At 51.8% G+C, this 16,533-nt stretch overlaps 1 protein-coding gene across 3 annotated transcripts; it reads right to left on the bottom strand.

The window, feature by feature from the left end:
• Positions 1-1,186: 1,186 nt before the first annotated feature.
• Positions 1,187-15,428, bottom strand: MFSD13A (major facilitator superfamily domain containing 13A). 3 transcript variants are annotated; one of them, XM_052800214.1, is made up of 10 exons: positions 15,340-15,391; positions 10,163-10,379; positions 8,783-9,051; positions 8,241-8,320; positions 6,988-7,437; positions 5,974-6,091; positions 4,890-4,986; positions 3,972-4,143; positions 3,226-3,419; positions 1,187-3,011 (listed from the first exon to the last, which is right to left on the bottom strand). In XM_052800214.1, the coding sequence occupies exons 3-10, from the start codon at positions 8,945-8,947 to the stop codon at positions 2,758-2,760; spliced, it is 1,530 nt and encodes a 509-aa protein (XP_052656174.1). In that variant the 5' UTR covers positions 8,948-9,051; positions 10,163-10,379; positions 15,340-15,391; the 3' UTR covers positions 1,187-2,757. The 3 variants fall into 3 exon arrangements, with proteins under 3 accessions (XP_052656174.1, XP_052656176.1, XP_052656175.1); XM_052800216.1 differs by having other exon boundaries at positions 10,163-10,376; positions 15,340-15,389; XM_052800215.1 differs by lacking the exon at positions 10,163-10,379 and having other exon boundaries at positions 15,340-15,428.
• Between the last annotated feature and the right edge of the window lie 1,105 nt (positions 15,429-16,533).

The raw sequence follows: 16,533 nt of genomic DNA, 5'->3' as shown, positions 1-16,533 counted from the left end.
GGGGGCTCAGAGGGGCTATAGGCAGGCATGGTGGTCTCTTCCCAGCTGAAGCCAGGCTGCATGTTTACCTATGCCCATCGGAGCAGACTTTTTTTTTTTAAGCAAGAGCCTGTCAGGTAGAAAAGAGCCATCAATGCTCAGCCACCTTCTGCTAGAAAATCGGTTGCGTTCTTGCTGGTTTGCTGCAGCATGCAGTGGGGAAGCAGCAAACCCCTCTTGGTTCAGCTACCACATGCCCCCCAGGCAGTGCCAGTGATCTCTTCCTCCCCCTCCCAGCCCATCTGCTGCCCTGCAGAAGCAGCAGTCCTCCATTTTGTAACCTGCAGTGACCAGACAGAAAGGTGTCATCTAGCATCCGATTGATTTGCCTGACTGTTCCCTCGCACACTGTCCAAACCATGTTGCCTGGTAGTGCCCAGCATACTTAAATAAAGTTATTCATATACAACCCTCAAGCCTCCCAGCCTCATCTTCCCACATTTGCGTTTTTAAGGAGGTAACTTGTGTTCTTCTCTTGCCTGTGCAGAATTGTTGCAGGCCAACCTGCAAGGGGACACCATCCCTGGTCCAGGATTGTGTCCCTGGCCTGGCTTCTGAGGTGAGGGAGGAGAGTCCTGGGCTGCAGCTGTGGTCTGCACCGGTGGTGTCCAAAGCTCCTCCTGTCCTCAGCAACCATTGCATACTGTTTCTCACTGCAGACAGGTTAAGGGCAGCTGAGGTGTGGAGAAGCTGCAAGAGAGGGCTGGTGCGGGCAGCCCTAGCTGAGTGAGGGTGAGGGGGGCAATGCCATTGTCATTGTGAGAAGAGCTGGTGCCAGCCCAGGCGCTTGCTGAGAACCAACATGACAAGCTTTGCTCCCAGGGCAGGCCTGTGGACATGGGAAGGTGGTGCCATGCCCAGGCCTGCAACTGCCCCCAGAAGCTGCTGGTGAAGGAAGAGGACAGTCCACTCCCTGGGGCCTCCAGAGCAGCAGGGGCAAGTGCCTCACCTTCCCCCAAAAGGCAGGTGGTAACACCAGCCCACTGACCCTCTCTGCCCCCTGCAGAAACAGGGGTGAGCCCCAGCACCCAGTTTTGCTGGAGAAGAGCAGTCCCATTTTCTCCCATACAACCACAGTTGTCCCCCTGCAGTACCATATGAACCCAGCCAGGTTAGGTCCACCTGCTAGAAAAAAATCACTGAGCAATACAGAAAAGATCATCTTTAATTTATGAAATGAAGAATCATTCTCAAACTTGGTTAGAAGTCGCACAAATAACTTATGATCGAACCATCAAGAGCTACAGAACCCTTGTGGCAGGAACGTCTTGGTCCAAGACAGAAGGCAGCCATGTCCTGAGGCAAGATGGCAGGTTTGTGGGCTGAGACCCCGGAGAGACCCTGGCACTAAAAGATCAGCACGCCCCTAAGCACATAGCAGCCTTCAAATGCTGCCTGCACCCCCCTCCTCCTCCCACAGGCATGCAGAGGCAGAGCTCTGCTTGGGACATCTCTTCTGCCTGCCCCAGGACACACTGCAGAGATTAAGACACTCCCTCACCTCAGGGATCCATTTGGTCTGCTCCTAGCCAGAACCAGGGAGACCAAACCACCTGCTCTCCTCCTTGGCTCCACGGCTCAGCAGCCAGATGAGACGATCAAACTCTGGGGCACCGTTTCAAGTGGAGAGGAACTGAGGTGTCTGTCTCCCCACAAAGGTAAAATCTCAACCCTGTGACTGCCCAGCATGGTGTCAGACAGGCTCCTAAGAGGAATCGAAGGCACAAAAGCAAGACCTGGTGTCTCCTCCAGGCTGTGCTCTCCCCCTGCATAGAGGGGAAGGCACCAGGCTGCCTCACTGGGTCACCGGGGACTGCCCTGGGCAGGGAGGCACTTCCACCGGCTCCCTCAGGGGTTGGTTCCCTGACCTCGGCCCCACAGCCCCAGCCAGCATGGGAGGGGGCTCAGGGCACAGCTGTGTGACAGCGCTGACTGCAAGGGGCTGTGGAGGGGAGAGAAGGGATAAACACAGGCAACAGGATGCTAGATGAGATGTTTCAGCTCAAGGCTCTGAGCCCAGTTCAAGCTCAGCACCTTTCCCAGCCCAGCAACAACTCCCACTGCAAGGCCATGGAGGAGGGAGCCTCACCATAAAACAAGCAGAGCTGGCAGACCCTGGCTGTGCAGGATATTGTCCTGGGAATAAGAAATGCAGAAGAGCGGATTTGGTCCAAGAACCGCAGCACTGTACGTGGGAGGTGTTGTACCAACAACTACTGGGAAAGGCCTTCAGGGTCCTCTCATCCCTGCTCCTGCTGTCCTGCAATTGCCCCCTCAGTCACTTGGTCCCTCAGGAGCCTCCCACTCCACTCCCCAAAGCTGCAGGGCTCTGGCAAGGAAGGAGTCCCTGTGCGGTCCCCACCTGCTCAGCCAGAGGCTGCAGTTCCCCAGGGCAGAGGACTGCACTGGGGATGTGTCTGTCTAGCACACACTGCAACCCAGCACCTTCCCCCTGGCATGGGCAGCCCTCTACTCCCTAGGACAGCCTAGGATAAAATGTTCTCGCTCCTGTGGCCAAGCCATCTATCCCAGGCCCCTCACATGCCGAACATCTCTGCCTTCCCCAGCGACCACCTCCTGGAATGAGTAAACATTGGCATTACAGCATTTCACAGTTGAACCATAAACATCAGGGTTTCTCAGCCCACCATTCCTGCACTTAGCCTGCAGTCCTGCACTTAGCCTGGAACCAGGAACACCCCAGGGGCTCAGGCACCCCTAGATCGTTTTGACCTCTGGTGCTCGGCCTTGCGTCAGGCTTTGGCGCTGAGCTTTCACCATCTGCAGACGCTTCCCATGCAAGCTGAACTGCGACCAGCTGAGGAGCTGCAGCACTGCACACGTGATGGGTACGAAGACGAGGAGGTAAAAGCAGCCCTGGCGAAGAGTTGGCTCCAAAGCTGCGGCAGACTCCAGCTTCGGCTGGGCACTCACCACGTTGCTCAAGGGGTTGCGCTGGAAGATGTCGTAGCCTGGTGTCAGAGAATCGTTTGTGAGACGGGACAGTGGGGATGGACCCTTGCCCATTCTCTCTGAGTGACTAGCTTTGGTGATGCAGAGACCAGGCACAGCTTAGCAACTAGAAGAACCCTCTGCACCCACCCAGGGCACAGGACACGGTGGAGGACACTGAACTAACAGGTCTGCCCTCTCCTGCCCCGCTGCTTTCCCCAGGAGCGTCCTTACCTGTGTATGCACAGAGCAGCCAGGTGCCGATAAGGGGGGCGAAGGTCTGGCCTGGCTTGGTGACCAGAGCCACCATCCCAAAGAGAAGTGCTGAGGCTGCCTGCTTCCTACGGTTCAGGACTAGATCCTCATCCACCAAGTCAGTCACCACCAGGTTGAGCAACTTACAGGTCCCTTCTGTGAACACCCGGTTGCTGCAGAACAACAGGCAAAGCACTGAATAGGGGCATCAAGAAATGACGGGAGTAGTTGAGAGATCAGAGAAAATAGAGAAAGGGTGAGAAAGGTTCCCCCGCACTTAAAGTAAGAATTTCAGAAGCCCTGGTTACAGGAGGGGAACACTGCTAGCAGTAAGCCTTGTGTACCCTACAGCAACGCCTTGGATCAGTCCTGATCTGGTACACAGACAGGCCTGGGGACAGGACATGCTGGGCCAGTGGCCAACAGGCAGCTGCAGCACACGCTGAGGGCTATCACCCCAGGCAGGCTGAAGAGGAGGAGAGGAGCTCCACTAGCTCTGCTGGATCTGTGTCCTCCTGAACATCACTGCCTCCCTCACTCTGCTGCAGACACAGCCAGCAGATTCTGCAGTGACCCACCCCATGCTCAGGTGCTGTCAGAGCTGGGAGCCACATGACTTCTGTGGGACCCTGGCTACTGTTCCCTGTCTCCCAGTCCTCTCCATAAAACAGAGACAAGTCATTTCCCTTCGCGTGTGGTAGAGGAAGCAAGTGCTGCCCACCTACCTGGCAATGAAGATGCAGAGCAGATACACCTGATCAGGTCCTGCCAGGAGCATGACAATGCTGAGAGCCAGCTTCAGGAAGAAGAGTCCTCGCACCACAGCGTAAACTCCACAGCGGCGGCAGAGGGACAGGAAGTAGAGGTTGTTGAGATGGGGGGCAATGTAGGAAACACCTGAGCAGAGACAGAGGCACAATAGCTTGAGGGACTTTCAGTATCTACCATGCCCCCAGGACCAATACTGAGAGAGAACAAGGCTGGCTAGCACCAGCAGGGCTGTAGAACACACAGTACAGAATAGCCCCCACACGCATACAGAAGGCTGCAGCAGATTTACTCAGTAGCTTTGTGGCACAGCACACACACTTCCTACAGAGGGAGGCCTTCTTCCATCAACCTCATGGGCAGGAAAGAAGAAAAGACTTGCCAAGTGTCAAGCAGGGGCTGGGACTCAGCCCTGGAGCAGAAATGAGAGGGACAGGACGGCATGACCAGACCTGGCCCACACAGAACCCTCCCAGGATAACTCTAGGACCACTGCCCACGTATCTGTGGCAGCCTGGAAATGGCCCATATGCCACAGAGAGAAAGGGATTAAATTCAGGGCTGTGTTCCCTGCTGCATCCTGGGGACACTATCTGCAGCCACTAATGCTCAGAGCAATACCTCTGTGGAGTCTAGGCCAGAGTCCAGCACATTGGGCTTGTCATCACTAGAAAAGGCTCCAAGTTACTTCTGTGCCCAGGAAGGACGACTCAGAGGTCCCAGGGAAGCATGTGGAGTGTGTGCATGTGTGAATCTTACAGCCCAGAGACCAGCATGTGAGCACACCTCTCCCCAGATGGAGTTTGGGAAGAGTGAATCCAGACTCAAGCCAGGTCCTAATCTAGCTGCTTCCTCCAGTCCCACCTGAGACTCACCAAGCAGGAAGGATCCAGTAGAGACAGAGATCTGGTCTGACAGCAGGTGCTCCAGGAACAGAGGGAAGAAGTTGCTGTTAAAGTGGCAGTGAAAAACCTGTGAAGGCAGCATGCAGACGAGCTGGTCAGCAAGAGCAGCAGTAAGAGAGAACAGAAAAAGCAAACAGCCCTCTGGCCTCTGTTATCCTAGGAGCCCTGTGCTAAGGGATCATGCAGGGTGGGCCTGGAGTACTTCAGCAGAGCAAGAGCTCAGCTGTGGATTTTATAACACTGTAGGCTGAGACTGCAAAGCTGCAATGCCACCAGCCATGCCCACTGCGTGCCTGGGGTCAGTACCACTTCCCAGCTGCCGAGGTATGGCTTGCAGGGCACCTGCTCAGCACCCAGCGCTGCTGGGGCAGGCACGGCAAGGAGGTGACAGCAGTGACAAGGGTTTGGGGGAGACAGTGGCACAGCAGAAGGGAGGAGGCAGCTCGCAGGAGGACAAGGATAAAGGCAGCATTGAGGCTTGAACACAAATATGCAGACCAGCATCAAGAGCCTGCCTGAGGGGAACCAAGGGATCCCCAGGGAGACAGGAGCTGTGATTGCAGCACACAAAGCTGGGCAGGCTGCCAGCATTTGGTAGTAATCACTGAAGAGGATGAAGAACAGAAATGGCAAGATCCAGCTGGACAGTGAGAACAGTGATGTGAGCCTCAGGAAAGCAGAAAGAAGGAGACCGTGCTGACAGCCACACCAGCAAACTGCACTCCTGAACTCATCCCCACCATGAGCCAGGCCTTGTGCTTCTGCACCCCAGATGGGCTGCACAGCACTCAGCCAGCCCCCGTAATCCAGCCTACGCTGTGGAGAGAGGAAGGAGCACCCCACAGCTTGCTCAGGAAGTATCCCTGGGTCACAGGCAGGGAGAGTGGCTACCAGCTGCCGAATCAGCCAGCATGTGCAGGAGGCTCCAAGAGCAAGTGGGTGCTGGAAACACCTCTGCCCCTCTTGGCGAACTCACATACTGCTGAATCACCACCTCAAACAGCCAGAGGCAGCGTTCATCCTCTGAATCACAACATGCCACTGCCGCGCCTACCTGGATGAGGTTCATGCAGACAAACCAAAGGAAATTGCGATGCCGGGAGAGCTGCTGGAGATACTCTGCCAGGGTGATCCTTTTCTCCTGGGGGACAGAGAGTTTCTCAATGTACAGCCTAAAGGGAGAGGAGGAAAAAAACCAAACAACTGTAAATCCCTCACACCAAGCAGGGGAGAGCCCCCAGCTCTCGCTGTGTAGATGCAGAGCCATCTCTCCTATCCCAGCCGTCCCTCTCCCTAGACCAAATCAAAACAGTAGTCTACAACATTCGCTTAATGCTAGCAAGAACCACAAGCAACAGGTCTCCCAAAGAACCTTTGTTTCAGATTTCTGTCCATAAAAGCATTCTCCTCCTACTAGCCATTCTACTACACATACACTCCTGTTCCAGATCCCTGCGGTTAGCTCACCTGGCAGATCTCATCAGGATCTGCTGCATTACTACAGCATAACGCTGGCAGCTCAGAACAAGGGATGACAAGTGAGACAGCCCAAGGAAAAGCAAGGGAGCTGAACAGGGAAAACCAGCTGCATCGTGGCCTACCAACAGCCCAGCCACTATCAGGTAGCTAAAGCAAGCAAAAGGGTAAGAGACATTCGCTTGTCCAACTCCATAGGAAATGGGCAGCAAGGTGGTCTCATGCTCAAGCAGGAATGCTTTCATGATAAGCTGCTTCTGACATTTTGCCACTCACAGGCCTCACTGGGTGCTCTAGATATTAACTCATTTCATGTTCCAAACACTGGATGGCCATACAGCAGGTCAGGGCTCTGCCTCCAGTTTGGGCCAGGGGTGTCACGAGATAGTTTTGTCCTATTTTCAGAAGGCCTTAGGAGCCAGTGTAACAGAGGTGATTCTGAAAACTGTATCAACAGACAAGAACCATAGATGATTAACAAAGTTTGCCTTGTCTTGGATCTTTCCACACATTTAGTTTGCTGCAGTGCATAACAGAATTCTACAGATCTATGCCAGGCCTTCATCCCTGCTGCAGAATTGGTGACACTTACTCTTTTAGGGTTGATTCTTGGTCCCATTTCGCTTTCCCATCAGCCTCAAACCGCTGGCGGAGCAGCTGTGTGGACAGAGTAAAACCAACGATGGAGCAGAGGGCCAGCACGACGCAAAATATGCGAAAGGAAAAGAAGTCCTCTTTGTTCCACACTGCATAGGACATGAAGACAGAGAGGGAGCCTATGGCACTGAAGAAGGAGCAGTAGAAGTTGAGGCTTGTCCTGTCTTTTGCTGAAACAGCCAGGTCTGCGAGCAAGGCGTTGTGATGGAGGTCAACCATGGTGAGAAAGCTGTCATACATGCAAAGGCAAAGAAGGAACTGCAAACCAGGATGAGCCCAGGCAACCCAGAAAGCCAGGAAAGAGATGGCAAAGAGGGGGCCATTGTGGCTTAGCGCTCTGAGCCTCTTCAGAACTACTTCTGGGGAGGAAATCTCTGCTCCTGGCCTGCAACAGAAGACAAAAACTTTAGACACCTGGACAAAACCCTGCATGACCATGTATTCTTCCTCCCCAAAGAAGTTGTGGAAGTGGCATAGACAGAAATACAGCTTTTGCTTATGTAACAAGCACTCACATCAGATACCTTCTCAGCTAATCACTGAAAATACGGGTTTAAGGTGGCCAAAAAGCATGAAGGAAAGGGATTTTTTTCTTTTCCTCCAGAGCAAGTCTCTTCCTGATAGCCCTGCACTGTCTGCGCTTTGCACAATATAAATTGTTTCAATGAGCACTTGAAGTTTTTACTAGTTGCAGGAAGCCACACCACAATTTTCATTACGAGCCTGATGTAAACACATGAGAAATGCTAATGGCCAACAGTGATCCATGATCCAGGGAGTTTGGGCACAACTGGTCAGAGGCATTCCGGGTGGAAATAATTGTCCTTTTCCTCCTTGTGTCTCCCAAACCATGTACAGACATTCTCCAACACCCCACTAAGAGGCTTGCTCATATAGCAGGAGCTTGAGATTTTAGACGCCTGTATTTTAGGTTCCGTACCACTTGTGATTGTTAAGGGTTAGGGTCACATCTACCCAATAAGTGTGGGACTTCCTCTATACAGCCAGGTACTAAAATAACATGCAAAGAGCACTGAACTTCAAAGATGCCAAGAAAAGGAGGTATTTAAGAGTTCCATGCCCCAGAAACCATTCCCACACCATCATTTTAAAGCTGCTAATTTCACACAATCTCCCCCAGAGACTAGACAACTTCCCAGACTCTGCTGGAAGTGGAACTTAACTTACTGCTGTGTGCTAAGGAACACTCGGTCACTCAGCCAGCCAAACAGAGGGTCATTGAGGCTGTTCCAGATCAGAAACACTGTCTAGGAAAGAAAACAGTACAGTGAAACAAACCACAGGACAGCTCCTGCAAAGACGCAGTTCTGTTATTGAAGCAAGCAGTGCTGAGCTGGCACAGTGAACAACCAGCAGGAACCATCCCAGCGCACCTTCCCTGCCCCATCACTGCCGTACGATTCCCCTGTCCAGGGCAACCGCCAGATTAACACAGCGAGGCCAGTTTTCCCTACTTGTGAAACACCCCGATGTCCCCAGCAGAAAGGCAGTCTTAACAACAAAGTCTCTGGGTTTTCTATCCCAGCTTGTTCTATCTTTTCTATAAGTGGGAAAAACTGAAAAGCCCAAGTTAGCACTCAGAAGGCTCCCTTGCTCCCTCTCCAAAGGGGAACACTGCTATTACAGCTAACGCTCTTCACAGTTCTAGCAAGGAGCAGTCTTGGTTTCAGAATTTCTTAAGAGGGCAGAAGCCTATGGAAAAGACTAACCTCTCCTATCCAAAAGGACAGTTTATCAATCTTGTAAACAGAGACAAAGGTGTCCACGTAGTATAGGAGGAACACGTTGTGCAAAATGGAAACAAACAGCGACAGGGACCCGTAGATCACTGCAGTGGGCAAATGAAAAAGACAAGCCAACAGTTGCAACCCCATGTTGGTGCAGTCAGCGTTCAGCTCCCTCGATCACCTCCATTTCAAATGGGATGTCTTCTCCCAACACCTGCTATATTTTTCTTGGGGCCAATCCATTGTTGCTCCTGCAGGAGAGGGGCAGGGGGGAAAGAAAAAAGAAACCAGGTTCAATTTCTTAAATGAACTAAAAGTTGAATCAAATTAATTGGTAAATCTTTGTCTGCAGAGATCAGAATTCATATTGCTTTGAGGAACTGTTCAAAAGTGGATTGGAGCGGATTTAAGAGACTAAAAGCTGTCTGCTGCACTAAGGCTGTTTCATTAAGCTGAGGCCAGGCTGCGGGCTCCCAGGGTACAACTGTCTCCTCGTGAACAGGCTGCCCTGTCCTTTACCCTGTAATGTTCTTTGTTATCCAGCAAGTAGCCGATTAGCTCTTTCCAGCTCTTTAAAGGCAAGGTCACAGGAGGAATCAAGCTAGATAGCTGCAAACAACAAAGCAGCCTTCAGAAAACACATGTAGTCACTGACATTTTTAGGTACCAGTGTAAATTTTTAGCCAAATAAAAATGACAACAGCTGTGATGTAATCTCACACACACACACTGCTTTACTCAGGCAGTCACAGCTGACTGCACCTGGGCTGGCTCAGACAGGAGTTATTTATGGCAAGCAGTGTTGCTGCTTTGTGACATGAAGCAACAGGACCAGAACATGATGGCATGCAGCACACGTGCTGCCATCATGCGATAAAGGCAACCAGAAGTTGCTTAGCAGCTGTCCTGCTCTTCTTGGAGTGGCCTGAATTTTAGGATCAGTGTCTGAAATAAAGATGCTTTGGCTGGATGGCAATATATATGGAAATAAAACAAGTAGAAACAGCAGCCTTATACCAGAACAAGTTGCTGTATGTTCACAAGGGGCTGAGGTGTGAGGGGAGGGCTCTTAACACCAGCACTGACTGGAGCTCAAGGCCAGGAGGTGGGACCATGCTCAAGTTGCTACAGTCCAGAGGCAAAACACAAGGCAACTCTTCAGAGGCACTTGTGTATCTGGTGAGATGTTAAGGGTTCTTAAATCAGTGTAAGTCCGCTTCTCCAGCCCGTGCCATCATAAGAAGCCCTGTTGACAGCATATGCATGATGGGTGACAAGGTCGCTATCTTAACACTCGCTGTCAAAAGCAAGATAAAGGGCTGGAAGTCACTCCTGTTTCAGCCCTCCAGGGTCCACACTCACCCAACTCAGGCGTGTTGTGGGAACTTCACAATGCAGGATAAGAAGGAGCACATCAGAAACAGGAAACTACGCACCAAGCCAGCCTTCTTGGGCTTGCAACATCAGCTGCAGCAAGTCCAAGCAGAAGATCAAGGGGAAGAATAAACGGCTGGGTATGAAACCTGATGAAATGCCAGTCCCATTCAGTGTTTCCCAGAAGCCATTAGTCTGACCACTTCTAGGCAAGATTAGAAAAGCAAAAATAACCATCCGCTCCGCCTAGCCCAAGGAATTCCTCATAACTAGTTCAGAAAGAGCAGGAACAGCATTTGTTCCAATCAATTACATCACTAGATTGAAACTGCACATCGGCTCCACTCCCAGCCAAAGCGCTAGACCTCAACTGGATCCAACTGCAGAGCCCTTGTGGAGCTGAGCCACCATTCTGCATCCCTGCCATGCCAAAACCCTCAGCCAGATAAAAGGAAGACACAGCTTGGAGGGGAATTCAGCCAGACAATGAACTTTTATAGGTGTAATTAAAGACAGACAAGCCTCAAGGGGAAATTGCATTTTGTATGGTCATGAATTGAAAAGGAATCAAGAATTTGTGATGTGTAAAGATAAAGGTTAAGAAGAAGGGAGAGCTAAGCCAACTGACCCACGCACGGATGAGTCCTCCGTCTCTCACCAAGAGCCTTCTGTGGAAGGCTGGCTCAAGGGCAGATGAAGCCACCAGAGTGCTGGGCACCCTCATGAATGGGATGGAGAACAAGCAGACAGCATCATTTTGCACTGTATGAAACACCAGTGTATCCAGACCTTGACCACTGCATGCACATCTAACCTCACTACAAACTTCCTGAGACACACAGATGAGGGAGATCAAAGAAGGGCAACTAAAGCAATCAAGGGACTGAGGCAGCTGCCTGCTGAGGAAAGACTAAACAGCTGGGACTCTTCAGGCAGACAGGAAAGGCTGAAGGGGAACACGATCAAGGTTTACAGTCCCATGCACAGTGGATAAGGTGAAGGTGAAACTGTTGTGTGCCAGGACACAAGAATAAGGAGTGCTCACTGTAACTAGCAGGAAATCAGTTTAAAGCACATGAAAATATTTCTTTACCTGGCAGGTAGCAAACACCTGACACTTGCTGCCAAAGGAGGTTGCCAAGGTGAGCAGCAGGTTCAAAGGATTAGACAAATTCATGGAAAACAGCTGTACACAAACAGCTACTAAAGGGAACAGGCAGGGAAATCCCCTCTAGCGTCCCTAATCCAAAGGCTGTGCAAGCTGGGGGTGGACAAATAGAAAGGCTGCTGACAGTGGCCAGGCTCACGTGCTCTCCCCCTAAATAACATCTCCTGCTGCCACTGCAGGGCAGAATATGGGGCGACACAGACCAACAGTCTGACACACTAGGGCAATTCTTAACTTGGACTTGACTTTGCTACACAAAGCCTGTTTGAAAGCAAAGCCCGCTCTAGGCTTGGACCTTAGCACTGGGCTTTACACATGTACCCATCCAAATGATGCTTCACTAAGCACATGTTGCACAAACCACAGCTGCTGAAGTTTCCAGAGACACCTCATTTTGTCAGTTATATGCTACAGCACTGTTTAAAGAAGGTGACGTTCCACTTCCTCTCCTTCTTCTCCCTCGTCACTCCCTCACAGATGTGCAACCTCCCCAGCCAGCTGACATTTGTAAGTGATTTCACTTTGTTAGGATAGTTGTTAGGTATTTTTATATATATTTTTTCCCTCCCCATCTGCAAATGTGCAGATGAAAAGAAACAAATCATAATTGTCTGTAAAAAGTAGATTTTGCTTCTACATCCAAAGTACTGCATTATTTAAGCTTGCCACACTGGTATTTTCATAACCTTTTCCTTGGGATGGAGAATTACTCATGGAGTATGTCAAAACTTTTCAACATTAGACTTTAAGTAGTAATGGGAAAAGGAGCTGCAGGAGGGAATAGCTATCATTCATTCATGCTGAACTTCTAACGCACAGTCATAAAGCAACAAGCTCATAAATTAGAAAGCAACTAGCCTTTATTTCAGAAACTTCCACCTCTGCATCTGACATCTGGCATCGCTCCTGCCAGTGACGTTTACAGATCTTATCTTTTTGAGAAGGATGTTTGAGTACTGGCTACCAGGAAAGCATTGCTTTTGTTTGAGAGTGCTGGCGTACAGCAGCTGGAAACACACCACAGTTTGGGGCTCGCACATCTGCTCTAACTTCCTAGCCAGCTCACAGCTGGATTCACAAGTCATTGTGTCCCATGGCGATTCAGCAACCCTGTGGCCTTACAACAAGACTGAACGCCAGCCTTCCACAGCTGAAGTCAGTTGTACTGAGTTGGCAGCAGAGCCATATATGTGAAACTTGGCCCAAGCCAGTCTTTTAAGCAGGACCAGATGAGTCCTATATGCTGAAGTTGCCACTCAGGAGCCTGAAATAGTCATCTGCAGACCTGACCGCAATAACAGGATGACTCTCCCATTCATTCTCCACTATGTGGGTAACGCAGGCTGGAATATCCCAAATAATACTTCAGGATATGTCTGTGCTTGCTCCAGCCATCACTACACTGCCTCTGCTGCATATTCTGGATTCTGGGTGGCTTATTAGCTAAAGCAGAGGGCCACGCAAATATACCAGCCTGGTGTCTCTGCATCCGCTACCCAATAAATCCACCAGCTGGATAAGACACTCAAAAGGCGACCCTATTTCTAGACATTCATCATATCTAGACAGGACTGGGCTGCTGGTGGTCCAGCCCCATCCACAGGGAGGCCAGGCTGCAGCTGCACCTGTGAAAGAGCTGCTGCCCTGTGACCTGTCCCAGCACAGCACCTGGTGCTGGGCATGCCAATTCCTCCCAGACCCTGTAAGTGACATTCTCAGCCAGAGGAAACGGTCATGGATGTTGTCTTCTGGTCAGGCTTATCTGTCAGCGACAAGTCTGTTTTGTGAGCACAGACCAGCTTCTGCACACTCCTTCCCACCCCACACATGGTACCCCAGGAGGCCTCCAAAGCACGGACACCTCAGTGGGTCCTCACCCCATGGAGCTACTTAGATTCTGGCAGGACTCTGTTCAGTAAGAAGGAAAATCCCTCTACGGAGCTATTTCACTAACTTAACTATACTGAAAGAGCCTCCACTTAAACCAAAAAAAGGTCTCAAAATCCTATTCCTATCCCAGGAAAGCTCCTATCCAGACACACACTCCACAAAATTTAGGCTCCTCTGACCAAACTTTGATCACATGCACCCTCTGAGAGGTGGATATCTTTCCAAGACTCTCAGTTGCTCCATTGTACTACTTCTGAAGTCCTAACACCATCTTTCCTCAGATAATCCACTTGCTAACAGAGAGTCTCAAGGGAACACTAAACACAGTCCTATGCAAAACATTAACCAACTCCCCAACAACAGATTCCTAGCAGCCTGGTATCTGAACAGTAAAGCAATGATGCCTTTGAAAACCTGATACTACCTGGGTCAGGCAAGGAAACGTGCCACTTCGAAGAGGCTACGAGGGTGTTTCCCAATACTGTTTACTAATTCAACAATCACAGATGCCTCCATATCATGAGACGTTTAGTAACACCCTTCTTATTACAGGCAATCATATGCTTCCATCAGGTGCTGCCATCAATCCTGCAGAGTTTACACACGTAAACAGAACTGCCACACAGATGACAATTAACATCTTGAACCAGCTGGTAGTTTCTGTGGAACTGTGTTCCAGCAGAGCAATCTCGTTAAATCAGATCTCATTCCCTAATGAGATTACAAGGTTCGTTAATAGAGGTAACCAGGTAGATCTCATAGTCTTGGAACCTGGTAAGGCATTTACCTTAACAGCACATGGCATCCCTTTTCTACACAATTCATTGTTTTACAGCATGAGGAAAGTGTGTTAGATGTGTTAAAAACTGGTTCCCCATAATGTTACTGTCAATATAAGCTCTAATCCTGTAGTGGACTTCATAGCACTGGTACGGGAACCATTGCCAGGTAACTCTGGCCTCACATTACAGATTTGGAAGTAAATATGAAACCCTTACTGAAAACAACTCCCAAAAGCAGAATCACAGAAGCTGTAACAGGGGATTACTACACAGATAGAGCCTGTTCCTGTCAAGACTCAATAGGAAACACAAGGTGAGAGGCACTTCTTAACACTGTGCCCATGCAGCAGCAACTGGGAGTTTCTGCTACACTGTCTCCATCTTTAAGTCAGGGAGGCGTTTCACCTGTGCAAACCTTTCACAGCCGCAGTCACCCCCCTAACACCCTGACTTCGGCCACCAGCCACGCACCACTAACTGAAGGGCTGATGCAAGCCCAGCTGCCGAGGCCACCAGAGATCTCTGTGGCATCTAGGCCTGAAAAACACAGCACTAGGTCACCAACTACAGTAACTGATGCCCTGCACGAGGGAAAGGAACGCAGGGAGCCAGGCAATGCCTGCGAAGCGAGGCCAGAGACAGGGATGCTGTTTCTCTGGCCACCCAGAGGACGAGCCCAAGCAGTGGTGCTGGTGCCATCACCCCAGAGTCATCCAGCCCCCCGTCCCCCTGTGCTGAGGGGAGGCCTAGCAGCCCTGCGAGAGGAAGTGGCGGCCGGGCAGGGGCACGGCCATCGTTTCAGGCTCCATGGAGGTGGAGGGCCCGTTTGAGGTTGTACTGTCAGGTGAGGGGAAGGTGTGACGGGGACACGATGGCCAGAGCCTCGCCCCACACTTCCAGGTAGGGTGGGGCAATGCCAGGGCCACCTCTCCTTGCCGGGACCCTGCGAGGGGGTGGGAGCTAGGCCCCAACCGGCTCCAGAGCGGGGCACAGACGGACCGAGGCTCCTGCCCGCGGGCACTGACAGCAGGGAGGAAGGGCACCCCCCGCGCCCACGTGGGAGCGTCCGGAGTAACGGGGGAAGGCGCACCCCAGGGCTCTACCAATGCAGGGAGGGGGGAACCCCCACACCCCGCATGGGCCGCCCAACTGCGGGAGGGGGGATACCCCACCCGGACTGCCCCACTGCATTGAGGGGGGGGTGTCTCCCCCACCCCACCCGGGCGGGTCTGCTGCAGGCGGGGAGACAAACCCAGGCCGGCATCGGGGTGGGGGAGGCACCGCGCCGTAGCCCTCCCCACAGCCATCCCCTCAGCGCCTCCTACCTGCGTCCGTTACCGGTGCTGCCCCCGTCGTTCCGCCGCCGAACCGCAGGCCTGCGCATGCGCGCCTGGCGCCCTCTCGACCCCGCCCCACCCCTCTCCGGCCCGAGGCCATCTTGCGTCCTGGCAAGTGAAGCCGCCCCCCTCCCGGCCACCATCTCGTGTGAGGTCACCTCGCTGGCAAGCGGCTGAAAGCCGCGCCGGCTGCCTTGGCCGCCTCATTTGCATTAGCCCCGCCCCTCAGCGAGAGCCGCAGCAGGGAAGGGCTCCCCGGGGCCCTTCTAGCCGGAGCGGCGGGGAGCAGCTCCTCTATGATCCCTCCGGCTCGCGCGGCGCCTGTCGCCATGGAAACGTTGCCGGGCCCGGCGGACCCGGCGGCGCGGGCAGGGGCCCTGCCACCAGCGCCCAGGGGGGCAGCGGAGGCGGGGTGGCCCTAGGCCTGGTCCCCTGGGGTGCCCTCCGCTGGGCAGGCTGCCCTGGGGCTTTCCACCCCTCTCCCCAGCATCACGGGGCTGGAGGAGAAACGGGGCTGGGAAGCACAAGATGCCTCCTGGTGAAGGCAGCTGGGATCGTGGGGCCTTTTCACCTTACACGCCTCAAAGAAGCGTTGTGCCAAGCTGCAAAATGACAAAGTGGAAACAAAGCAACGAACGTGGCAGCTCAGGGGGCCCGTAGCCTTCCCTGTAATCCATCAAATGCCCTACTTGTCTCTGGTCTTAGTCATCAGCTACTTGCACTTCTCTCCCAAGATCCGTTTACATTATGTCCCATATATTTCAGAAAATAGAGACTATCGTTGCCTTTTATTATTTAAGATCTCTCTTTGGGGATTTCTCTCAAAGAAGCAACTCCCGTTTTTGGCATATACATCACCTTCCACCTCTCACCACAACAGTTGCTCCCATCCAACTATTCACAAATTTCATCAGGGAAAATTGAGGCAAAAGCCAATTGCTACGTTCAGAAAAGTATCATTGCATCCTATTACTTCCCAACATGCTTGCGTATTAGACTTACTAGGAGGCTTCCTGAACAGGTTATTTTTATAAATTTACAGAAGCCAGGCAATTAATTGCAGTCAACAGATTTTGTAATTAAAGAGTGATTTGTAGGTATTTAATTTCAGCTATTGAGACTACCTGCAGCAAAGCAAGGCATTAAGCATCCTTGAGGAGCATGCTCTGCTGCAGCAGTTGT

Source organism: Harpia harpyja, chromosome 10 (genome assembly GCF_026419915.1).
Source record: "Harpia harpyja isolate bHarHar1 chromosome 10, bHarHar1 primary haplotype, whole genome shotgun sequence".
Lineage (NCBI taxonomy): Eukaryota > Metazoa > Chordata > Aves > Accipitriformes > Accipitridae > Harpia > Harpia harpyja.
Note: the sequence above shows the minus strand (reverse complement) of the source record. Positions and strands in the feature narration are given on the sequence as shown.

Excerpts from the sequence above, each read along its gene's own strand:
- MFSD13A (XM_052800215.1), bottom strand. The coding sequence starts at position 8,947 with ATGGGGTTGCAACTGTTGGCTTGTCTTTTTCATTTGCCCACTGCAGTG. Across the intron at positions 8,321-8,782 it reads TGTCCTTTTGGATAGGAGAG|ACAGTGTTTCTGATCTGGAA; the intron begins GTTAGTCTTTTC and ends TTTCTTTCCTAG. Across the intron at positions 4,987-5,973 it reads TCTGCATGAACCTCATCCAG|GTTTTTCACTGCCACTTTAA; the intron begins GTAGGCGCGGCA and ends CTGCCTTCACAG.